Below are 26,108 nucleotides of genomic sequence, written 5' to 3' on the forward strand. Positions count from 1 at the left end.
CTACATTGGATTATCATTTAAAATGTTGTTTGGCAAAGTAAAAAGAACTTTTAAGAAGTTGTCACCTTAGAAAAATACTGTTGAAGAGGGCATGTTGCATAGTACTTGAAATCTATAAATCTAACTGAATTGTAGTAAAAACCCTGGCTTTATGGAGACAGTATGATCAGTGAAATAATAACCAATACTATAATGCTTACAGGTTGTGAAAATTGTTGTCTCTGGGTTGCTTTGCAGGCTGCCCTTAACAGCCACTAGGGTCACTGTGTACTCAGTACCGGGTAGCAGGTTCTTCAATAGATACTTAGTAGCGGATGGCCCCACGTTATGTTGCCTTGGTTGTCCTCCAGTGGTAGGCCCCACAGAAAGCTGATAGCGTGTAATTTGAGCACGAGGGGGCCTCCACGTCACCAGCACAGTAGTGTCAGTCTCATTGACAATCCTTAGGTTGGTTGGGCCATCAAGTCCTTGAAGACAAAATTAAAAAAAAAATCTTATTAAGAAATCGGGCTCCTTTCTTTCAACATGTATGAAGTACCACCTTCAAATCATGATTGCCACTATTCAAGGTAATATGATTTATCCAGTATGAACAGCCACCTAGATGCTATTGCATACACAACTCACTCCCCAGAGACATTAGGCAAGCCCCCACACTGGCAATTTTCAAGGGGGTGTCAGAGGGGTCGCCAAAGACCATCAGAAAACACAGAATGTTCTGTTGATCATGGGGGTTCTGTGTGGGAAGTTTGGCCCAATTCTATCATTGGTGGGGTTCAGAATGCTCTTTGATTGTAGGTGAACTATAAATCCAGTGACTGGAACTCCCAAATGACAAGGTCTATATTCCCCAAACTCCACCAGTGTTCACATTTGGACATATTGAGTATTCATGCCAAGTTTGGTCCAGATCCATCATTGTTTGAGTCCACAGTGCTCTCTGGATGTGGGTGAACTATAACTCCCAAACTCAAGGTCAATGCCCACCAAACCCTTCCAGTGTTTAGTGTTGGTCATGGGAGTTCTGTGTGCCAAGTTTGGTTCAATTCAATCGTTAGTAGAGTTCTGAGTGCTCTTTGATTGTAGCTAAACTATAAATCCAGTGACTGGAACTCCCAAATGAAAAAATCAATCCCCAACCCCACCAGTATTCAAATTTGGTCTTATTAGGTATTTTGCCAAATTTGAATACTAGTGGGGTTGGGGGGGGGGGGGCGGTTGATTTTGTCATTTGGGAGTTGTAGTTGCTGGGATTTCCAGTGACTGAAAATGCACTCTGCATATCAGATATTTACATTACGATTCATAATAGTAGCAAAATTACAGTTATGAAGTAGCAATGAAAATAATTTTATGGTTGGGCGTCACCATAACATGAGGAACTGTATTAAGGGGTCGTGGCATTAGGAAGGTTGAGAAACACTGACTTATATCATGACCTGTTTCTGAATTCCTACATTATATTATTATATATATCCTTAAGTTAAATTGATCCTGTTAATTTGCTCTGTTTCCATGCTATTTCCTATACTATTATACGTTGCTATCCACGTTATTGAACCACCTTATCCTTAACCAGCTCGCATAGTGGTCCTTATCTCCCCTCCAAAATTAGTCTGCTGATGCTTTTGATGCTTCTTATGATTGTTATGCTGTTTAAATGCTGTTTTGATTTGTTATTGTTTTGCTTTTAATTGTATTTTGCTTTGGGCTTGGCCCCATGTAAGCTGCCCCGAGACCCTCTGGGGAGATGGAGGAGGGGCAGAAAAATAAACTTCTTCTTCTTCTTTAGTTGAATGCTGGTATCCTAAAGAAGATTTGATCATCTGGGTCTCCTTTATAGTCTCAAGAGTGGCACAGCACAGCTGGAAGTTTGCTATTGATTGGAGGAAGTGTCAAAATTCATCTCAACTAAGATGGCACCCTGGTTTGAATGATTAGAGTTTAACACTACAATTCAAACTCAGATATAGAGATTCGGGATTAGGCAAAAGGCTGAGCTTTGCCAGTTAAGCACTCCGATGGCAGAACTATTCTGTTGTATCATATCTTATGTCAGATTTGTTGTGGGAAGGGGGGCAGGATGGAGAAGACACGGAGTGGGGTGAGGGTGATCCAAATCACCTCCAGCCCAAGGACACAGATGCAAGGCCAACAAAAGGTTAGACTAGAGAAAAGGCAGTCCTAAGCAATTTCTAAGTACATGTGTGGTCTAAGTTGGCCAGAAAAGCACTGTGGTTTAAAATACTTTAATTGGTTGGGCTGCAATCTAAATTCATTTTTAGTTAACTCCCATCTCCCTGAGTCCAGTTCTACGATTCTGAGGTTCTGTAGGACTCAAAACCAGAACAATCATGGGAAGAAATTTAGTGCGGCTTTATACCTTGGGAACTCTTGCCTGATCTCTTTTTTGCCCAGGAATTTCAATTACAGTGCAGATTTTGTGTGAACACTTTTCAAACTGTGGTTTAGACAAAGCAATTATGGTCGTGATCATAATGTATGGAAAACACAGTTCCAGACATTTGTTACTAGCTGCAGCCAGGCATCTTAAGAATAGCTACAGTCAGCACTACATGTTTAAAGATTTGGGATCTGATTCATCACCATCAAGTATGCAATTTCAGAAAGGGCCCGACATAATAGTGCACTGGGGTGCTACATTAGTTTAATGTAGTTTATGTGGACATTCTGTATTAATGGACACTTTCATTTTATTTTAGAAGATGGTTATAATTTGAATTACTTAAGTATCTAAACAACTGGGTCCTCAAACTTTTTACACCAAGGGCCAGGTCACAGTCCCTCAAACTGTTGGAGGGCCGGATTATAATTTGAAAACACATGAATGAATTCCTAGGCACACTGCACATATCTTATTTGTAGTGCAAAAAAACACTTAAAAGCAATACAATAATTAAAATGAAGAACAATTTTAACAAACAAACCTCCTGTTTAAGGAGCTCCATTGACTGCAGTTCATTTTCCGGACCCAATTCAAGGAGCAAGTGCTTACCTACAAAGCCCTAAACGGTTTGGGACCCATCTACCTGTGTGACCGCATCTCTGTATACAAACCCACACGATCTCTTCGTTCACCTGTAGAGGCCCTGCTCACGATCCCACCTGCATCGCAAGCACAACTGGTAGGAACGAGGGATAGGGCCTTCTCAGTGGTGGCCCCACGACTCTGGAACTCCCTCCCCAAGAACTTAAGGCAGGCCCCAACGTTGGCAGTCTTTAGAAGGAGCTTGAAGACGTGGATGTTCCAGTGTGCCTTCCCAAAATAAGGACTCCCAAGCAATATGTCCCAAATGCACTTTAGAAGAGATTTAGGACTGTCTGCACGCCCACCTATCTTAAAATATCCAACCTACTTCCCTGGACAAGCCCAGCATTTTAAAATTTTAATTCTTACATTTGGCCCTGCCACAGGTTTTTAATTGCGTTGTATCATTGTCGTATTGTTTTGTTTTGTTATGAGTTATTTATTGTTGTATTGCTGTTGTTATGTTTTATGATGTATTTGGGCCCAGCCTCTTGTAAGCCGCACCGAATCCTGCGGGAGATGATAAAAGGTAAAGGTAGTCCCCTGACATTAAGTCCAGTCATGTCTGACTCTGGGGTGTGGTGATCATCTCCATTTCTAAGCCGAAGAGCCAGCGTTGTCCGTAGACACCTCCAAGGTCATGTGGCCAGCATGACTGCATGGAGCGTCGTTACCTTCCCGCCGGAGCGGTACCTATTGATCTACTCACATTTGGATGTTTTCGAACTGCTAGGTGGGCAGAAGCTAGGGCTGACAGCGGACGCTCACGCCGCTCCCCGGAATCGAACCTGTGACCTTTCGATCAACAAGCTCAGCAGCTCAGTGCTTTAACCCACTGCGCCACTGGGTAGCAGGATATAAATAAAGATTTATTATTAGTAGTAGTAGTATTTCAATGGGAAGTGTGGGCCTGCTTTTGGCTGATGAGATAGGATTGTTGTTGTGTGCTTTCAAGTCGTTTCAAACTTAGGTTGACCCTGAGCGAGGGCCGGGTAAATGACCTTGGAGGGCCGTATCTGGCCCCCGGGCCTTAGTTTGAGGACCCCTGATCTAAACATACAATCATGCTCTGACCCTGAGGATCTAATTCAACAGCACCCTCCAACAAACTGCTTCAGAATCTCACATCCTGAAAAAGCATATCAAGTTCCCTTTGAGGAATCTCTGAATCAAAGCAACACAAGCCCTGCAAAAGGTGTATACATCCCCACACCAGCCACTAACTTCCAAATCCATAGTTTTAAATACACAAATTCACTATGAAATATACTTGCAAAAGAATGGAAATTCTGACAGAATGCATTTGAGGCAAAGGTATCAACTGAGTGAGAAGGAATATACTTACTGGTTGTTTGTTCTCCGGTCAGTGGTTCACTTTCTGTGCCTTGTCCAAGGGCATAGACCTTGAAAAGGTAGGTTGTTCCAGGCAAAAGCTCTGTGACCTCATAAAAGGAGTATCTAGTAATAGGCAACTTTTGCCCATGTTCACCCGGACGGTTAATTGGGATCACTTCAACACGATAGCCAGTCACGGCACTGTCAGGAGGGTTCCACATGATGGTGATTTTGACATCACTGACTTCCACAAACTGCAGGTCCTTGGGTGAAGGAATCTTACCTAATCCAAAAAATGCACAGTCTTTATTGGATTGTAAAAGTGATCATACTCTGAGCAGAGCTTGGAAATAACACATCACAAGTAACAACGGTACCTGTAACATGTTCCTGGGATGGGGATGGGTTTTAATACATGATATGAATCATAGAATCAAAGAGTTGGAAGAGACCTCATGGGCCATCCAGTCCAACCCCCTGCCAAGAAACAGGAATATTGCATTCAAATCACCCCTAACAGATGGCCATCCAGTCTCTGTTTAAAAGCTTCCAAAGAAGGAGCCTCCACCACACTCCGGGGCAGAGAGTTCCACTGCTGAACAGCTCTCACAGTCCGGAAGTTTTTCCTCATGTTCAGATGGAATCTCCTTTCTTGTAGTTAGAAGCCATTGTTTCGTGTCCTAGTCTCCAGGGAAGCGGAAAACAAGCTTGCTCCCTCCTCCCTGTGGCTTCCTCTCACGTATTTATACATGGCTATCTTATCTCCTCTCAGCCTTCTCTTCTGCATGCTAAACATACCCAGCTCCTTAAGCCGCTCCTCATAGGGCTTGTTCTCCAGACCCTTGATCATTTTAGTTGCCCTCCTCTGGACACATTCCAGCTTGTCAATATCTCTCTTGAATTGTGGTATGACAATAAATAGTATGAATACTTTTTCATATCATGAGAAATACTTGTCATTACTTTCTCTTTAGTTTGAGGTGGAGGACAAAAATACTTAGGGGGCGTTTTGTGAGAATTTTCCAAATTTTAGGCCATTGCCATATAATCATCATCATCATCAGCATCATCATCATCATACATACATACATACATACATACATACTTTCTCAGAAAAGTAACTTAGAATGTCTCTAGAACACAGCCTGAAAAAAACCTACAACAACCCCCCCCCCCCAAAAAAAATAATGCTTAATATTCCTTTTAAATACATTCCCAAGCTATGATAAACATTGTATTAGACAAAAAGCATGACAAAAGGGACTAAAATACTACTGGAAAACAAACCACCTTTTCTTTTCTAAGTTTTGTAAAAATGTAAATATAACTCTTTGCAGCTCCTAGAATTAGAAAACTTTTGTTTTAAATTAACCCCCCCCCCCAAAAAAAACAACATTTTAATTATATCCTATACATGTCTACAACACAGATTATGTATTTGCCCCAGCAAGTGTACTGGAGGAAACCTGGAGGGAGAAGCATGATAAGGAAAAATCAATTGCCAACATTACAAGAATTGCAATAGCTTATTACCTTCCCTTGGCACTCCTGTAGTCGTCTGCTGAATGAAGATAGGACTGCTCTCCTGATTCTCTTCCACAGCAAAAATGCTGATATTGTACTGAACCCCAGGCATCAAGTCACTGAGCGTCACAGAGGTAGCAGAATCAGGAAGGTTGAGTTCTGTACTGCTGCCTTCCACAGATGGAGTGTAGACAATTCGGTAACCTAATATCATCAGAAATATAGGGTCAGATCACAGCATAATAAAGCAGATTATTATTATTATGTTTATTTATACCTCATTTTTTGTCTCCAGAAGGAGACCCAAAGGGGCTTACATTAAAAGCATTTCAATTCAACTTAAAATATACAAATATACAAACATTGAAACAGAATTAAAAATCAATAGTATTAAAAAATCACAGCTGAAATCCATAAAAACATATTCAAAGCAAAAAAAAAAACAACAACAACAAACCAAAACCACAGATTCTGCTCCTCTCTCAGCTGAACTGGCTATCTCTATTTCCAAAATCTTTGAAATCTTATACATGTTTAGGTTGACTACTGAACCTACATGAAGTACAATTTGGAAAACACAAGTATAATAGTTCCCACCTTCTGGCAGATGGGCTAAAACTTCATCTTTTCTGAGCAAGAAATATGCTTTTTGTGGGGTAAGGCATTAGTTTTGAGAGTCAGTACCGTATTATGGTTTGTGCATTTGGAAATCAGGATCCAAATCCCAGTTCAGACATGGAAACTCACTGGGTTACCTTGGTCAAGTCAAACTCTTTCAAGCCTTAGAGGAAAAGAATGATAGACATGCCAAGAAAACCATAGAAGCATGCGGACACCATAAGTCAGAGTCAACTTGAAGACATGTTAGTCCTTACACATACTCCTACCTTCTTGACTCTCTTACAAACAAACAACAGCAAAACACTGAACATCTTCAAACTAATTCAGCCAAATAGGACAGACCTGTGATGGGAGCTTCTGGTCTGCTCCAGCTTACAAGGATAGAAGTGTCATCAACATTTTCCACATGGTGATCAGGTGGGGCATCAGGTGCTATTGAAGGAAATAACAAATAAGGCAATTGGAGAACATGTCTGGCGTTGAAGCAAAAGACAAATTCTGTTGATCACTGCCAAAAACGGTGTGATTAAACTTACCAGTTGTTTGAGAGGTTGACAGAATTAGATCGGGCTTGCCCTCTTCAGTGATCTGGTAGACTCTAACAATGTAATTGCGGCCGGGAAGCAAGTTGGGGATGTTAACAGAAGTGACAGTACTTGGAAGATCTTTAATAAGAAAGAAAAGAAAACACTAATTAAAATCTTATTCATTTCATAAAATGTTGATAGAGAAAAGAATTTGTAGTATCATAACAAATTGTCACCTATTTTAATCTCAGATTATTATTATTATTATTATTATTATTATTAGGCAATTTTATCTTGAACATACACAGCCTGCAACAGAGTTCAAGCCACCTCAATATGATGCCTAGATCTGTACTGCAAGACCAGATGTTTTTTAAACATTTAGTACATGCAACTCATTCAAAATAAATGCTAAGATGCATGGAACCAAAGGAATTCTACTGTACCAATCCTATGTTAAATGAAAGTCTACTGGATTCAACAGAAGACAATTCCCCAGTATACATACATACATAGGATTCAGCTATGCCAGACATATCTATCTATAGAAATCTGGAATAATTTCTCTGAATAGCAGAGATCATTGAACTTATTCATCTTAGGGAAGCTCTAAAGGCTATAATGGTCTTTAACCTCATTGACAGCATCTCAACCATGGCTGATTTAATCTAGAATCTCCCTTACCCAAGTACTTGGGCTCATCACCATCTTCACTTAGTTCGTATTCCACACGGAAGCCTGAGATCGTGTCTGAAGCAGAAACCCAGGACACCACAAAACTGTTAGCTGTAATTTCTGTGACTGATTCAGAGGTAGATACCATTGAAGGCAGCGCTGTTGTTTCGCCTGTCACACGAGTGGCTGCAATGAAAGAAACCAAGGGATTTACACAACTGAAATGCCATGAGAAACCAAGAGCTAATTCTTCAGTTAAAAATTCAGGTATCTTCCTGCATCCTCTTCACAGTTCTTAAATTGAAGAGTTTACAAATGATACCTAAAAGGACGCAGCACATCCAGAAAACATAAATCAAAATGCAGAAGAGCTTAAAATACTTCAAAGAGTGTCTCTAAGGCCCATTCTACACTGTTATATAAAATCCATATTATCTGCTTTGAACTGGATTATATGGCAATGTAGATTCATATAATCGAGTTCAAAGCAGATAATATAGTTTATTTGCTTTGATAATATAGATTATATGGCAGTGTAAAAGGCGTCTAAGGGGGACTGAAAGAAGACAAGGAAATGCAATTAAAACCATGCTTGAATGAAGGTCAAATATCTCAACCCTCCAAAACATAGCAATGGTTAAATAATGAATGCATGTGTGTATGAGGAAGGTCATTAATATATAAAGGACCCTAACACAGCCAGTAATAACATTAGAACTGAATTCTGATTTTTGATCAAATCCAGTCCATAATATAACTCCTGCATAAAGATATGACTTGAAGACTTGCCCTTATTTTTAACACCATTGCAATTAATACAAGTAGTGTTAAAAATAACACCACTTTTCCTGGACTTAGGGGAATAAAATCCTTGGGTAAGCAAAAAACCTTGAATTTTAAAGATACCATATTTAGGATGATCTAGACCAGTGGTTCTCAACCTTCCTAATGTCGTGACCCCTCAATACAGTCCCTCATGTTGTGGTGACCCCCAACCATAAAAATAATTTCATTGCTACTTCATAACTGTAATTTTGCTAGTTATGAATCATAATGTAAATATCTGATAAGCAGGATATATTTTCATTCACTGGACCAAAATTGGCACAAATACCCAATACACCCAATTTGAATACTGGTGGGGGTTGGGGGGGTGACATTGATTTTGTCATCTGGGAGTTATGGGTTGCTGGGATTTATACTTAACCTACAATGAAAGAGCATTCTGAACTCCACCAAGGATGGAATTGAACCAAACTTGGCATACAGAATTCCCATGACCAACAGAAAATACTGGAAGGGTTTGGTGGGCATTGACCTTGCGTTTGGGAGTTGTAGTTCACCTACATCCAGGGAGCACTGTGGACTCAAACAATGATGGATCTGAACCAAACTTGGCACAGATACTCAATATGCCGAAATGTGAACACTGGTGGAGTTTGAGGAAATAGACCTTGGCATTAGGGAGTTGTAGTTGTGGGATTTATAGTTCACCTTCAATCAAAGAGCATTCTGAACCCTACCAAGTAAAGAATTGGGCCAAACTTTGCACACAGAACCCCTAAGACCAACGGAAAATACTGTGTGGTCTTTGGAAACCCCTTTGACACTCCCTCACGACCCCTCAAGGGGTCCCAACCCCCAGGTTGAGAAACACTGATCTAGACACTCCAGCATGAGTCTATGATCATTTTCCAGCAGAAGTTAACCACAGAGTTGCATTGGAGGATCTAGAGATTCCTAGAGAACATTAATCAAATTCATAAATAACAAAAAGTCAAACCTACAAATATGGATTGTGCAAGCAAGGTACATGGTAGCAACGTGGTAATACCATAGTAACTGCCAAAAATGAGACATCTACCATCTATTTATTTTCGAGACTAGAACATAGTTGAAAGGGTATTGTTGACGAGACCAAACGCTTGCATTGTAGGCCATGTTCCACTTTCATGGCAGTGCTTACTTGAAATAGATGTAGTACTAGAAGTAGTAAATTCAAAACGGGTGACTTCTCTCGGGCCGTAATGTTGCACACTAATAAGCTGCCCTTCATAAAGAATGCCAGGTCTCAGTCCTGAGATAGTGTAGGAGTTCAGATAGCCTGGGATGGTGGCCTCTTTCCACTTGATCCTGGAGTTTTTCTAAAAGAACAAAACATGGTGGGATTATCAAAATATAAATAATTCAACAGCATAATTTGCACTATATTCTTTCCTATGGGAAATATATCCAGTGACGTCGGTTTCAAAATATCTTTGTTTTCCTTACAAGACATTTACAGAAGGAATAGTAATGCCTCTTTCAGAATCTGCACTTCAGAGACAAATCCATATTTCTAAGAAATTGTAAAGGGAAGGAAGCCAATACTGGATTCCTCCTGCTGCTCAAGGAAAACAGAGAGGGAAATGAAGGTGTCCTTCCTATTATTGCTTCTAGTTGGGTTGGCTGTGTTGGTTTGAAAAAAATTGTTACTCACTTAAAGGACTTCAAGTGCAAAGAAGGATATAAGTCTACTGAACTGATCATCAAGTTTGCAGATGACACCAAATTGGGAGGGATAGCCAATACTCCAGAAGACAGGAGCAGAATTCAAAATGATCTTAACAGATTAGAGAGATGGGCCAAAACTAACAAAATGAAGTTCAATGGGATAAATGCAAAATACTTGACTTTGGCAGAAACAATGAAATGCAAAGAGACAGAATGGGGGACACCTGGCTCGAGAGCAGTACGTGTGAAAAAGATCTTGGGATCCTTGTGGACAGCAAGTTAAAAATGAGCCAACAAGGTGATGCGATGGCAAAAAAAGCCAATGGGATTTGGCCTGCATCAGTAGGAGCATAGTGTCTAGATCCAAAGAAGCCATGCTACCCCTCTATTCTGTCTTGGTCAGACCACACCTGGAATATTGTGTCCATTTCTGGGCACCACAATTTAAGGGAGATGATAACAAGCTGGAATGTATCCAGAGGAGGGTGGCTAAAATGATCAAGGGTTTGGAGAACATGCCCTATGAGGAGCAGCTTAAAGAGCTGGGCATATTTAGCCTGAAGAAGAGAAGGCTGAGAGGAGACATAGTGGCCATGTATAAATAAGTGGGAGGGTGTCATAGGGAGGAGGGAACAAGCTTGTTTTCTGCTGCCCTGGAGACTAGGACGTGGAGCAATGACTTCAAACTACAAGAAAGGAGATTCCACCTGAACATGAACTTCCTGACTGTGAGAGCCATTCAGCAGTGGAACTCTCTGCCCCAGAGTGTGGTGGAGGCTCCTTCTTTGGAAGCTTTTAAACAGAGGCTAGATGGCCATCTGTCAGGGGTGATTTGAATACAATTTTCCTGCTTCTTGGCAGGGGGTTGGACTGGATGGCCCATGAGGTCTTTTCCAGCTCTACGATTCTATGATTCGATGACATATGAAGCCAACAGCAGTAGTTGTTTTGACAACCCAACTTAGGCTTCTCGTTTTGCTACCTGAAGGGAAATGGAACAGCCTGCACCAAAGGAATAGATGCTCTCTAAAGTAATGCCTCTCTCAGAATCTGCATTTCAGAGACAAATCCATATTTCTAAGAAATTGTAAGGGGAAGGAAGCCAATACTGGCATCCTTCCAAAGGCATTTTGATAGAAGTCAATAATGAATGTTTTGCCAATGTTTTAAAAATACTGTCAGCTTTGTCTTTGGTATCATACACTAGTAATGATGTTTCTTCATAACTGCAACTTTGACACATTTACATAACATACTTACATTTACAATCTCATTATATGGGCTCATTTGCCTGCCGCTTTCCCCCTTTCACCACAGAGACCATTACAGAATGGGCATCTAATTCTGGATGGACTTCATGGCGAAAGGGGTGAGGAAGTGGCATACGCCACCACGGCAACAACATGGGAGGCTTTCTGTTTTGGATTTGAAACAATGGGGGGAACCTGGGTGACTGACACTTCTTCCCCATGGGTGGGGCCAGTGGTGAGTCAGGCAATGCGGGGCATAGGGCGATGGGTTCTCCACGCCCCCCACTGACCCCTCAGATTTGCCACAATGCACAGCATATCCATATGCCAATATGGTAAGATCCTTACAAAGTAGATTTGTACACATTCTGTGAACTGACGCAAATATAGTCTCAGAGAAAACAAGTTTTTCTTCTACTGCCAAATTTAGAAATATTGTTAGATGGGCTGACTTAGATTGGGGGTGATGTATTCACTTCATCAATGATACTGCAGTACTCACTGGTCTCCATCGGAGGATGTAACTGGCAATGTGAGAGGATTCTGGTGCAACCCACTGGACAGGATGAGAATCGGGATGAATTGGGACATCTGTGATAATCACCTGAACAGGACCAGTCGAACCTTTAAAAATAGAATTTCCCCATTAGTTTCTTCAGGGCTTCATCTATATATAGTTTGCCGTCTGTTCCCTGGATCTAAAGAAGTGTCTCTCTTCAAATGAGGTTAAAGCAACTTGACTTCTGAAATTCCACCTGCAATAATATTTATCTTACAAACATTCGACAGTAACTCAAGGACCAAAATGCAACATATTTTTTCTTCAAAGAACTAAATTTTCCATAGAGTTAGTGATGGGATCCACAAGCAAAATGGTTGTAGAAGCAAGTAATACATCATTCCTGACAAGAATGAGCCTATACATTGAAAATGATGAATTCTCATACTGGAGAATTGGTGAATTTCAGCTAAAGGAATAGCAGACACCATGGGGATTTCTCGTGAATGAGTTTGTGTCATTATCCATTAACATTTGAACATGAAGAAGGTATCTGCAAAGTGGGCCCCCAAATGTTTAACAACAGATCAGAAAAGCATGCGAGTGAAAACTTCCCTGTCCATTTGTCAGCGTTTCCAGACTGATAAGAACTTCCTGGATTGACTGGTCACTATGGATGAGACCTGGATTTATTTGTATGACCCTGAAACCAAAAAGCAGTCAAAAGAGTGGGAGGCACAGTGGTTCTCCTCATCCAAAGAAGTTCAGGGTACAAAAATCAGCCACTAAGATGATGGCGTCTGTGTTCTGGGATAAGGATGGCGTTCTGCTAGTGGACTACCTTCAAAATGGTTCCACCATCAAGGCAAGGTATTACATTGAACTTTTGGATCAATTGAAGCAGCTGTCCAAAGGAATCTTGTTCCTGCAAGACAATGTCTCCGCTCACAATGCAGAAGCAACCGTGGCAAAACTGGTGGAGCTAGACTTCCAGCTGGTTGACCACCCACCTTATTCACCGGATCTAGCTCCCTCCAACTGTCATCTGTTTCCAAACCTGAAGAAACACCTCAAGGGTACCAAATTTCTCACCATTTCTGCTGCCATGGCTGCTACGGATGACTGGTTTGAGACACAACCGAAATCCTTCTTTTTGCAAGGCTTACAGAACTTTGGAATACCAATGTAAGAAGTGTGTGGGAATATGTGGAATAAATGTAAAGTTTCATCTTCCTATCTCGTTTCTTTCTGGGCAAAGCCAAAGACTTATCAGCACCCCCTCATACATGCTATGTTCATTGCCACCTAACATCTATATCAAGAGTTTCAAAAATAAATAATAGCAAATATAGGATGGGGTCATCAAAGTGTCCTTCCTTGCTGTCTCATGATCCAAATGAAAATCATCACTGTGATGGTGATTAGCACTGGACAGAAACTCCATTTTTTTGCCCGTGGGATCTTTTATTCTAATTCCTACAGGAAACAACAAGGAGATATTGGCTGGTGTGGGGCGTAACATTGCACATAACTGAATACGTGATGCCACACCACATATGTAGTTTTCTGTCACCACTTTCATACCTGGGAGTACTCTGTTTCTGTCCTTTTACAGGTCCTTTCTTCTTGATTCAGTGAGGGGGAAAATAATTTCCTTTCTAAATCCCTTTACCGCCTTGTACTGCTGCAGTTTCCCTTTTAAATTGGCTGGGGCTTTCTTGTGAGCTGTTAAACCTTTGTGCTTTATATCACAGGCTTGCAACACTCCGGTAAGCAACCAAGTAACAAAGTTTATTTATAGCTTCTGGTTCCAATGCTTTATGGTTACATTTGTGTTTTGTTACAGTCTCGAGTCTTACATTCAGTATCATTCACTGAGTTAACTTTTCTTATGAAACCCTCACTGTCTCACATCAACGAATATGTTACTTTCTTCATATTCCCTTGGCTGAACTATATTCTGACTTAGGTGACACTGGCGCCTTCTTATTTTCCCTTAAACCTTGAGTTCTATTTCCCGACTGCTTCTCTCTAACCGAGGTTCCTCACTGCCCTTCACTTTTTTTTTAACTGACAAACTCTAACTGCTTCTTTCAAACTTGACTCCACCCCTTTAGAATGTTCAGTTCTGTAACTGCCATTCTGGCTCAGTGGCTTTTTCAAATCCTGGCATGCTCTCATCTGCATACGACCAATCGGCTTCACATATGCAAATTAATCCTGCCTTCACTGTTGCTACCCTATTTGAGCCAATTCTTCCCTATCAGCCATATTGTAATCTAGAGCTACACCCCAAAAACACAACATAGATCATAAAATTCACTACCGCTGGGACGATAACTGAGGGGAATGATAACTGAGGGGGGGGGGGAGAGATAAAATTTTTCCTTCCCACATGTTGCAGTCCAATCATCCCCAATCACTTTGTTTACTTTGTAACAGGAAATTTGGGTCTTAACAACAGGCTGAGATTATGTAGCAGTGGTCAAAGATTAAATTTGCATTCTTGAAAGATTGCAAATTCTTTTTTACTCCCCTTTTTTGCCATCTTGATCATCTCATGGCCGCAATAAATAAAATAAAATGACTTGAAGGGACACAGTTGTATTTCCAATGAAATGCTGCTTCAATCTGCATTGTTTTGTGAGCAAAACGGAAGTTCTCACAGAACATCAGCAAACAGCCATCTGGTTTGATGAATGCCTCTTGTTATTTTAGCCAGTCAGTTCTTCCTTTGTAAAAATGATTCTCTTTGCATATTGGTTTGGACAACTGTAAAACATGCATACCTGTGGAAACTTTTTAAAGCTACCATAAATATAAACCTTCTCTTCATATTGAAACAATTTCAAGGCTAGCCCAGCTCCCAAAGAGACTCTCAAAGACTTGACTGTCTCACTTACAGTACTTTTCAAATCTAACTCTAAGGGTACATATATATTTCACATGGCTCCATGAGATGTTTGTTTTAACAGTTAGATAAGAATCAACTTTGGCTTGGCAAGTATCATTGCAAAATCTAACCAAAGAAACCCAAGTGTTTGGATGCTATTTTGCTTTCCTTCCATATATACCAGAATGTGTTACTTCTTTTAGTCTGAAATTACCTTTGGAATAATTAAATCTATTCCAGAGGATGCAGTCCAACTTACAAACTAGACACTTATTCTCATTATTTCAGATGTGCTGCCTAGGTCTTCCTGATAATAGCAATAATCTGGTTTCAGAAGGAAGAAACAGAAAGAAAAAAACAGAAGAACGGCCTGCCTCAGGGGAGCGTGCTTGCTCCATCCATGTTCAGCATCTACACAAATGACCAGCCACTGCCAGAAAGGACAGAGAGCTTCATCTATGTTGATGATCGTGCCATTACCGCTCAAGCAGGGAGCTTTGAGATGGTTGAAAAGAAACTCTCCGAAGCTCTAGTTGCCCTTACTGCCTATTACAGGGAAAACCAGCTGATCCCTAATCCATCTAAAACACAGACATGCGCCTATCACCTTAAGAACAGACAAGCATCCAGAGCTCTGAGGATTACCTGGGAAGGAATCCCACTGGAGCATTGCAGCGCTGGGAGTCACTCTGGACCGTGTTCTGACCTACAAGAAGCACTGCCTGAATATTAAGCAAAAAGTGGGTGCTAGAAATAATATCATACGAAAGCTGACTGGCACAACCTGGGGATCACAACCAGACACAGTGAAGACATCTGCCCTTGCGCTATGCTACTCTGCTGCTGAGTACGCATGCCCAGTGTGGAACACATCTACCACACTAAAACAGTGGATGTGCCACGTTATCACGGGGTGTCTGCGCCCTACACCACTGGAAAAATTACACTGCTTAGCTGGTATTGCACTACCTGACATCCACCAGGAAGTAGCGGCCAATAGTGAAAGGACCAAGGCAGCGACATCTCCAGCTCATCCCCTGTTTGGGTATCAGCCAGCACGTCAATGACTTAAATCAAGAAATAGTTTTCTTAGATCTACAGAGACACTCGCTGGAACACTTCAACAAGCGAGAGTCCAAAAGTGGCAGGCTCAAACGCAGAACCTCAATCCGTGGGTGATACCAGATGAGAGACTCCCCCCTGGGCACACAGAAGACTGGGCGACTTGGAAGGCGCTGAACAGATTGCGCTCTGGCACCACAAGATGCAGAGCCAATCTTAAGAAATGGGACTACAAAGTGGAATCCACGACATGCGAGTGTGGAGAAGAGCAAACCACTGACCACCTGCTGCAATGCAACCTGAGCCCTGCCACATGCACAATGGAGGACCTTCTTGCGGCAACACCAGAGGCACTCCAAGTGGCCAGATACTGGTCATGTATCTCTTCTGACTTACAAACAAATTCAACTTAAGAACAAACCTACAGAACCTATCTTGTGTGTAACTTGAGGGATGCCTGTACTGTGTTCATTTGTGAAGTCTAAAAACTAAAAACAACCACTGCAAATGTATTTTCCAAGTGCAAAGGTTAACCAAGTGCTTCCCTTATCAATGTATGTGCTTCTAGTTGGAAACTGAACAAACAATCAAGCTCATATTGACCATGTCCACAGAGAATTCCTGGAACCTGATGGATAGGATGGTTAAAACATTTTGTTTGGAGACAGAGCACATCAGGTATTACATACCACAAATATAAGTAGCAACTCATAGAGATACAAGCTCAGTGAGCCAAACATGTTTCCACTACAAAACTAGAATATGGTAATTCACAATATTTTATAACTTTTCCCAAAAACCTGTCCAAATATACTAAACTGAAATAAGAAACAAGTGTCCATGGAAAATAGTTAACAATTAACTGAGCCAAGGAGTAGAAGCACAAGCAGCAGATGATTGACTTTTAAATGGACATGTTCCAGAAGCATTCTCTCCTGATGTTTCACCTGCATCTATGGCAGGCAACCTCTGAAGATTGCCTGCCATAGATGCAGGTGAAACATCAGGAGAGAATGCTTCTGGAACATGTCCATTTAAAAGTCAATCATCTGCTGCTTGTGCTTCTACTCCTTGGCTCAGTTAAACGTCAGGAGAGAATGCTTCTGGAACATGGCCATATAGCCCAGAAAACACACAACAAACCAGTAATTACAGCTATGTAAACCTTCGACAATATATTCAAATGTTAAATTATAGCAGAAGTTCTTGAAGGGAAATTCAACCCATATTTTATTCCTTCATGATCCCTGGGACTTTTGAAAACACTAAGGCCCCTTCTGCACAGTTGTATAAAACCCACATTATCCTTTTTGATAACCTGGATTATCTGGCAGTGTATTTGAATGAAATTTTCCTGTTTCTTGGCAGGGGGTTGGACTGGATGGCCCACGAGGTCTCTTCCAACTCTATGATTCTAAGAGGCCTAAAACACTGCCATGGGTAAAAGTCCACATCTCTAAGAGGTAGATTTTGAAATAAAAAATATGAAGATTTTTTTAAAAAAAACCAATCTAGGCTAGATACATTAAAAATCCACGACATGTGAGTGTGGAGAAGAACAAACCACAGACCACCCTCTGCGATGCAACCTGAGCCCTGCTACATGCACAATGGAGGACCTTCTTATAGTAGCACCAGAGGCACTCCAAGTGGTCAGCTACTGGTCAAAGGACATTTAATCAACTACCAAGCTTGCAAACTTTGAGTTTTGTTTGTTTGTTTGTTAAAAAATGCAATACAACTGTTTGGCTTGCTCCTGACACGATAAATAAATAAGAAGGAAATGTTAGTTCTGATATAATTTGAACACTGTCCTATAAACTGATAAAACCTCTGCATAGTATTGTCGAAGGCTTTCATGGCCGGAATCACTGGGTAGTTGTAGCTTTTTTCGGGCTATATGGCCATGTTCTAGAGGCATTCTCTCCTGACGTTTCGCCTGCATCTATGGCAAACATCCTCAGAGGTAGTTCTGTATTGGTTACCATGATATTGATATAAAAATATATTACCAAGACATAAGTACTTTGGTGGAAACCATATAAATTAGAAAGATTGATATGTACAAGGACCATGGTGGGATGTGAATGGTTGATGGCATCTCAGTTCCTCTCTTTCTGGTCATGCCCACAGACCACCTATTACAATGCAGCCTGAGCCCTGCCACATGCACAATGGAGGACTTCCTTACAGCAACACTAGAGCCACTCCAAGTGGCAAGCTACTACTCAAAGGACATTTAATATGATGCCAAGTTTTTAAGCTTTGTGAGTTTTTTAAAAAAATACATTACAACTGTACCCTCAGTTCGCTTTTGATATCTATATAAATAAAAATGTAATGTTCGTTTGTGGGATTGACACAACTCAAAAACCACTGAACGAATTGACACCAAATTTGGACAGAAGACACCTAACAACTCAATGTATATCCTTTACTCAAAAAAAGATTTTGCCATTTGGGAGTTGAAGTTGCTGGGTTTTATAGTTCACCTACAAAGAGCATTCTGAACCCCACCAACAATGGAATTGAACCAAACTTGGCACATAGTTCTCCCATGACCAACAGAAAATACTGGAAGGGTTTGGTGGGCAATATCCTTTGGATTTGGAGTTGTAGTTCACCTACATCCAGAGAGCACTGTGGACTCAAACAATGATGGATCTGGACCAAACTCTACATGAATACTCAATATGCCCAAATCTGAACACTGGTGGAGTTTGGGGAAAATAGAATCTTGACATTTGGGACTTGTAGCTCCTGGGATTTGTAGTTCACCTACAATCACAGAGCATTCTGAACCCCACCAACGATGGAATTGGGCCAAACTTTCCACACAAAACCCCCATGGCCACCAGAGTGGGCCACAGCAACGCGTGGCAGGGGACGGCTAGTATTGATATAAAAATATATTACCAAGACGTAAGTACTTTGGTGGAAACCATTTAAATTAGGAAGATTGATATGTACAAGGACCATGGTGGGACGTGAATGGTTGATGGCATCTCAGTTCCTCATGCCCACAGACCACCTATTGCAATGCAGCTTGAGCCCTGCCACATGCACAGTGGAGGACTTTCTTACAGCAACACCAGAGGCACTCCAAGGGGCAAGCTACTTGCCCCTTGGCAACTGCTCAAAGGACATTTAATATAATGGCAACTTGGCAACTGCTCAAAGCTACTGCTCAAAGGACATTTAATATAATAACAAGTTTTTAAGCTTTGTGCGTTTTTTAAAAAAATACATTACAACTGTACCCTCAGTTCGCTTTTGATATAATAAAATTGTTCCTGTCCTCTCCCTCTCTTGTTAGAAATATGATGGACACAAAAAATTATGAAGATCAGAAAATATAATTCTATACCAGAGGCAAGGATCTGGATAGAATTTTTTTCCCACATGAAATCATAGAGAAGAAGCAAACCTGCTCAAAAGAGATGGTCTGAATCATATTTGTGGATTGTTTTTTATATTACAAAGTGTAACCCCACTTAGGACTCCTACCTTGATATGCACTTAGAGGCTGGCAGTGCCATTCTCCAATACCACGTCCATAACAGTAGCACTGGTATCTGACACCATGAACATGCTTCTCCCAGGAATCTCCAATCTGGTAGAAGGTCTGGCTTTCTGAATCTTGGCACTGATCTGAAAAGAAACATCCAAGTGGAAAATGGGCAGGTTGTTTGAGGATGGGTTTGCCTGGATTACCATTAAATTGATGTCCCAATATAAAAGGAAGGTCTCCTAAAGTTATAAGACTCTTGTTTTTCCAGAAGACCAGAATCTCAAGGAGAACCTGCCTGAACAGAGGACACGTTCCTTTGCAGAAATCTGTTCACATGAAGAATGTAAGAAAAATGGTGCTAGGGAGTTAGAAGTAGTAAACTCATCACTGATACTCACATCATGTATTTCTCTTACCCATGAACAGAGCACTTAAATATAGTTGGGGTGCTGCCAATCCTGAATCCCTGGATTAAGGGGGGAACCATGCAAATCTTTGTGAATCATGGTTCCATTATTCTCAGGCCCCTTCTACACTGCCATATAAAATCCAGCAATGTAGAATCATATAATCCAGTTCAAAGCAGATAATGCGGATTATCTGCTTTGATAATCTGGATCTCCAATTCCAGGTTACACTAAGAGCAGAAGATTTTGAATAAAATGATATATACCAGAACTAATTTAGCTTCATAGAATTCATTTGAAAGCTTTATTATTAGCAATCAATTGAGCAGGAAGCTAACTACAGCCAAATCTGACTTATTTTGTCATTGGAAAACTCAGTGGAACTCTCTGCCCCGGAGTGTGGTGGAGGCTCCTTCTTTGGAAGCTTTTAAACAGAGGCTGGATGGCCATCTGTCAGGGGTCATTTGAATGCAATATTCCTGCTTCTTGGCAGGGGGTTGGACTGGATGGCCCATGAGGTCTCTTCAATCTCTTTGATTCTATGATTCTATGGAGTATACGTCCGTTCCCCCTACCCTTGTGGGAAAGCTTGATTCCACAACCCCCGATATAATGAGCCGTCCTCCGCAAATAACCTGCTTCTCTTTTATCTCGCCCAAGTTTTTAATTGGTTTTTAATTAGTCTTTCTTTTAATCATTACATGTAGCCCACCCATTGTGACTGTGATTGTGCTTACTGTAATTTCATATCGTTATGTATTCACATGTTTTATGTAATTATGATGTTGTTGTTTATTGTTTGTATTTTCAGTTTGTGTTTTCGGTCTTACTCTGTTGTAATTTGTTGTCTAGGCTTGGCCTCATGTAAGCCACTCTGAGTCCCCATTAAGGAGATGGTGGCAGGGTATAGATAATAATAATAATAATTATTATTATTATTATTATTATTATTATTATTATTATTTGGGGGGAAAATGCATGGCAAAAACTGAGTCAATCTATTTTACAGAACCTTCTAAATTGTCTTAATCTCAGAGAGTCATTTACAATAGCTTTACATTAATTCAGTCTGTGTAGGACACAGTTGAATAAATGTGTGAAAACATATTTCAAACAAAGGGAAACCTAATAGTTCATTCTGAACTCTTCCCAGAGAAAATAAAACTTTCCAGGGATTAAATAATCAAGAGATCAAACATCTAGGTCTTATCACTCCATCAGAAGCTAGAGACCTCCTTTGCTCAGTAAAGAATTATTCTTTTGCCCTAGAAAAGTACAGAAAAAGGCCGCCAAATGAAACAGGTTAAGCCTCGGGTAGGATAATATTTGTTATAGCTGTATTTGGCTCTTTTCAAGTTCAAGGGATCAAAAGACCCATTGACAAAATGTTTCAAAGTATGTTTGAGATGCCTGCACTAGAATCCTTCCAGAATAAGACAAAGCGATTGCAAAGGACTGTCCTTTTCATAGAATCAAAGAGTTGGAAGAGACCTCATGGGCCATCCAGTCCAACCCCCTGCCAAGAAGCAGGAATATTGCATTCAAAGCACCCCTGACAGATGGCCATTCAGCCTCTGTTTAAAAGCTTCCAAAGGAGCCTCTGGGGCAGAGAGTTCCACTGCTGAACGGCTCTCACAGTCAGGAAGTCCTTCCTCATAATCAGATGGAATCTCCTCTCTTGTAGTTTGAAGCCATTGTTCCGCGTCCTAGTCTCCAAGGAAGCAGAAAACAAGCTTGCTCCCTCCTCCCTGTGGCTTCCTCTCACATATTTATACATGGCTATCATATCTCCTCTCAGCCTTCTCTTCTTCAGGCTAAACATGCCCAGCTCCTTAAGCCGCTCCTCATAGGGCTTGTTCTCCAGACCCTTGATCATTTTAGTCATCTTTGCAGTGCATTTCCATGAAAGCCAACAGAACCCAAATTGCTGCATCGGAGAGCAACAAGCGGAGGCCCATGACCACACATGGATACTGCATTCTCAATCTGCAGTTTTTCATCCACCTCTGAATTAGCACCAACTTTTATAAGACATTGACCACAGAAGACAATCTTTTGGTAACGTTTTACTTTGCTCCAGTAAATTAATCTAAATTTTAATAAACAATTAATAATTAATAATCAATTAATTAATAATTAAATAATTAATTAATCTTCTCACAGCCTAAGAGAAATCTCAGTAATCAGGGAAGGATGAACTCACCAACAGGGTCACACTGCCATCTCCCCCGGCCTTCACCAAAGCAGGTACAGTTCAGCATATGTCCTTCTTCATGACGCTTGTGGAAAGTCTGATTAACATCGTAGGTGATGTCATCAACTATACACTGGTCTGTTGTAAAAAATATATATTTGTATCACAGATTGCTCTGTTGAACTATACTGCGCTGCTGCACAGGATAACAAGGAAAATTATTTTCAGTGGGCATAAGAAGACTTTGAAATATGAAGCTTTTATGACAAAGGCTTTGTTAACTGAGGAACGTCTGTGCAGAGAAAAGATAAACAATGCAATTAAACTGTCACTTCACCTGACAAGCATTTTTATGTAAATATGATTATTCACACACTATTCAACAGAGATTTGTAGGATCATATGCAAATAATCCCATTATATCTTGTTTTTGTTCTTTGTTTTCATACTCTGATCCAGTTGTTTGACTTAAATGTGAAAGACAAGCAAGTCCCAGATTCTCCAAAATCTTTGTTCGGGTCACTACTGCTCTTTAGAGCTTAAAATTCAAGGAGCAAATCAGCGCTAGGAACCATAAAGATCTCTCATTCATGAGATCCCTTAGCATTCTCTAATGCCTTCCTCAAAATATTAGCTTCTCTTAAGTATAACTAACAGCTTCCACATTAGTGTGGTGTTTAAAGAAACTTTAATGTTTAAATAAACTTTCCAAAATAGATAATCCGGGGAGGCTCTGCTCTCACTCCCATCAACAGAACAAATGTGCCTGGCAGGGACAAGAGACAGGGCCTTCTCGGCGGTGGCCCCCCACCTATGGAACACACTCCCAACTGAGGTAAGATCGGCCACCTCCCTCCTAGCTTTTCGAAAGAAATTAAAGGCATGGTTTTGGGACCAGGCTTTTGGACAACAGATGCAAGCAGCACTTTAAGGGAATGTGACTGGAACGATGATATGGCTGATGGGACTGTTTTACTGTTTTAATAATGGCTTATGTATTGTTAATTATGTTTTTATGTTTAATTGTGGTTTTAATTACTGTAATTTGTTATGGAATGGCTTCGTAACGAGGCCCGTTGTAAGCCGTCCTGAGTCCCCCTTTAAGTTGAGAAGGACAGGATAAAAATGCGAGAAATTAATAATAATAATAATAATAATAATAATAATAACATATTTAAAAAGAAGATAAATGGACCACGTTACTTTGGGATTCTGGTAGTTGTGGCTGTAGACACAGAAAGCATTTTTTCAGGACCAGGAATGACCACTGAAGAGATCACATTGAAGGAACTTTATGATTGCAGATTAAGGCAACCACAAAATTAAGAGATTGTACAGAAACTTCAGTACTCCTGGTACAGGGATCTGGAAAGTTTCTGAGCAGAATCAAATTCATGAGAAGCACTGGAGGCAGACTGTCCCTATAAGTTATGTTTACTTTCAGCAGTAGCTCTGGAGTTTTTTCTTCAAACTTACACCTCCATTTCCAAACACAGTGTGAGCCAAATGCAGAAAGAGCAAATGCCTGTTCCCTTTGAAGTCTCCTTTTTCTTTCATGCTGCCTAAGCACTTCTCTGACCATATGCCCAGAAACCTTTTCCACCATATTCTTCCTTAGTTTTCCTTCACAGGTCCCTTCTAAAAAAGATCACTTTGGGCCCTTCCACACAGACTTGTGTCCCAGTGATACTCAGATAATGTTGGATTTTCTGCCTAGGATAAAGGGCTGTGTGGAAGCACCCTCAAGGCCAACTTAACCATTGTGGGGTGACAGATGTTATCAAAGAAATAAAAAAGGTTTATTGCATTATTTCACTTGCTTATGTAAAAGCCATCGATTTCAGCTGCAGACTCCATTCTATCTGACATAGAGATACACATCTCATTGATTTACTTGGTTTTGGGTACAAAGAAAAGAGGTGCTTTCCCCCATGTTCAGACAAGACACGCCCAAGAGCAGAGAGGAACAGATGTGGATGCTGACATTCAGGGCCCTTCCACGCAGCCATATAACCCAGTATATCAAAGCAGATAATCCACAATATCTGCTTTGAACTGGGTCATCTGAGTTACCGCTCAAGCAGGGAGCTTTGAGATGGTAGAACAGAAGCTCTCCGAAGCTCTAGGTGCTCTTACTGCCTATTACAGGGAAAACCAGCTGATCCCCAACCCATCTAAAACACAGACATGTGCTTTTCACCTTAAGAACAGACAAGCACCCCGAGCTCTGAGGATTACCTGGGAAGAAATCCCACTGGAGCATTGCAGCACACCCAAATACCTGGGAGTCACTCTGGACCGTTCTCTGACCCACAAGAAGCACTGCCTGAATATCAAGCAAAAGGTGGGTGCTAGAAATAATATCATATGAAAGCTGACTGGCACAACCTGGGGATCACAACCAGACACAGTGAAGACATCTGCCCTTGCGCTATGCTACTCTGCTGCTGAGTACGCATGCCCAGTGTGGAACACATCTCACCACATTAAAACAGTAGATGTGGCTCTTAATGAAACATGCCACATTATCACGGGGTGTCTGTGCCCTACACCACTAGAGAAATTACACTGTCTAGCCGGTATTGCACGACCTGACATCCGCCGGGAAGTAGCAACCAATAGTGCAAGCACCAAGCCAGTGACATCTCCAGCTCATCCCTTGTTTGGATATCAGCCAGCACGTCAACGACTTAAATCAAGACATAGTTTTCTAAGATCTGCAGAGACACTCGCTGGAACACCTCAGCAAGCGAGAGTCCAAAAGTGGCAGGCTCAAACCCAGAACCTCAATCAATGGCTGATACCAAATGACAGACTCTCCCCTAGGGACACAGAAAACTGGGCGACTTGGAAGGCACTGAACAGACTGCGCTCTGGCACCACGAGATGCAGAGCCAACCTCAAGAAATGGGGCTACAAAGTGGAATCCACGACATGCGAGTGGGGAGAAGAGCAAACCACAGACCACCTGCTGCAATGCAACCTACATGAACAATGGAGGACCTTCTTGCAGCGACACCAGAGGCACTCCAAGTGGCCAGATACTGGTCAAAGGACATTTAATCAACTACCAAGCTTGCAAACTTTGTGTTTTGTTTGTTTGTTTGTTTGAAAAAAATGCAATGCAACTGTTCGGTCTGCTCCTGACACGATAAATAAATAAATCTGAGTCCACACTTGCCATATAATCCAGCTCAATGTGGATTTTATACAGTTGTGTGGAAGGGACCTCTGCCACCATTCAGAGACAGGAATGGAGAGCAAAGCAATGTATGGAAGGATATCAGAAGCCAGGAGCTCAAATTGCTTACAATACTACTTGTTCTGGGCTCATGATTTGAAAATGTGTGTAGGGAAACAGTCGGAAAATATAGCTGCTATCCTCATTCTATTTGTTGTGTAGGCATATTCAAAATTATTGGAAGTTTTAAGGTTCAATAATGAGGTTCCAAAAGCTAGATGCCTAGACTCTGGATTTTGATGAAGCTACCTGCATTAAAGGAATAAGAGGGCTGACAATGACTTGCATTAAATGCAATGAATAAAACAGGAAATAATCTTTAGAACACCAAAAGTGTTGTGTGGTGCAGTCAACACTACTATAACCTCTTTCCTCATGTGCTTGCTAGCAGCCATACCACTGGATGCATCAGACTGAGCATAGAAGCAAAAGGAAACTAAAATACCTCTGAGCTGGGAATAGGCGACGCAGGTCCACTCTCCACGACCATTTCCTACACAAGTGCATTTCATCATATGACCCATTTCGTGCTGCTTGTCCCACTGGTCTCCAACACGGTACATAACACCTTCATTGGTTGTGCAGATCTCCTCATGAGCTGTTCAGGAAAGTAATACAGAGGAAAGTTTGCTCAGTCGTGTTTGATTTATTTTCCTATGTTACAAATCAAGAAATCAATACATGGTGAACTTTCTGATTTCACACAAGACTTCTTCTCAGAGGGCTAAAGTTAGAAGGAACAACTGCTTTCAGCTCAGTATATCAAAAATTGCTTCTACCTAAATACCGTGAAGGCTCCATATCCTGTTTTATGTTGGACTCCAAAC

General features: G+C 41.0%; 1 protein-coding gene across 5 annotated transcripts in view; it reads right to left on the reverse strand.

The window, feature by feature from the left end:
- The window catches only part of FN1 (fibronectin 1), a 133,930-nt gene that overhangs the window by 70,638 nt on the left and 37,184 nt on the right, over nt 1-26,108 (reverse strand). For all 5 annotated transcript variants that reach the window (XM_060781432.2, XM_060781424.2, XM_060781416.2 and 2 more), the window contains exons 10-20: nt 25,727-25,879; nt 22,050-22,178; nt 19,436-19,579; nt 11,977-12,098; nt 9,698-9,875; nt 7,741-7,917; nt 7,066-7,194; nt 6,872-6,961; nt 5,918-6,112; nt 4,395-4,667; nt 201-467 (exon numbers count right to left, since the gene is read on the reverse strand). In XM_060781432.2, coding sequence (XP_060637415.2) covers nt 201-467; nt 4,395-4,667; nt 5,918-6,112; nt 6,872-6,961; nt 7,066-7,194; nt 7,741-7,917; nt 9,698-9,875; nt 11,977-12,098; nt 19,436-19,579; nt 22,050-22,178; nt 25,727-25,879 — 1,857 coding nt within the window. The remainder of the gene's footprint in view (nt 1-200; nt 468-4,394; nt 4,668-5,917; nt 6,113-6,871; nt 6,962-7,065; nt 7,195-7,740; nt 7,918-9,697; nt 9,876-11,976; nt 12,099-19,435; nt 19,580-22,049; nt 22,179-25,726; nt 25,880-26,108) is intronic.

This window comes from Anolis sagrei, chromosome 1 (genome assembly GCF_037176765.1).
Source record: "Anolis sagrei isolate rAnoSag1 chromosome 1, rAnoSag1.mat, whole genome shotgun sequence".
NCBI lineage: Eukaryota > Metazoa > Chordata > Lepidosauria > Squamata > Dactyloidae > Anolis > Anolis sagrei.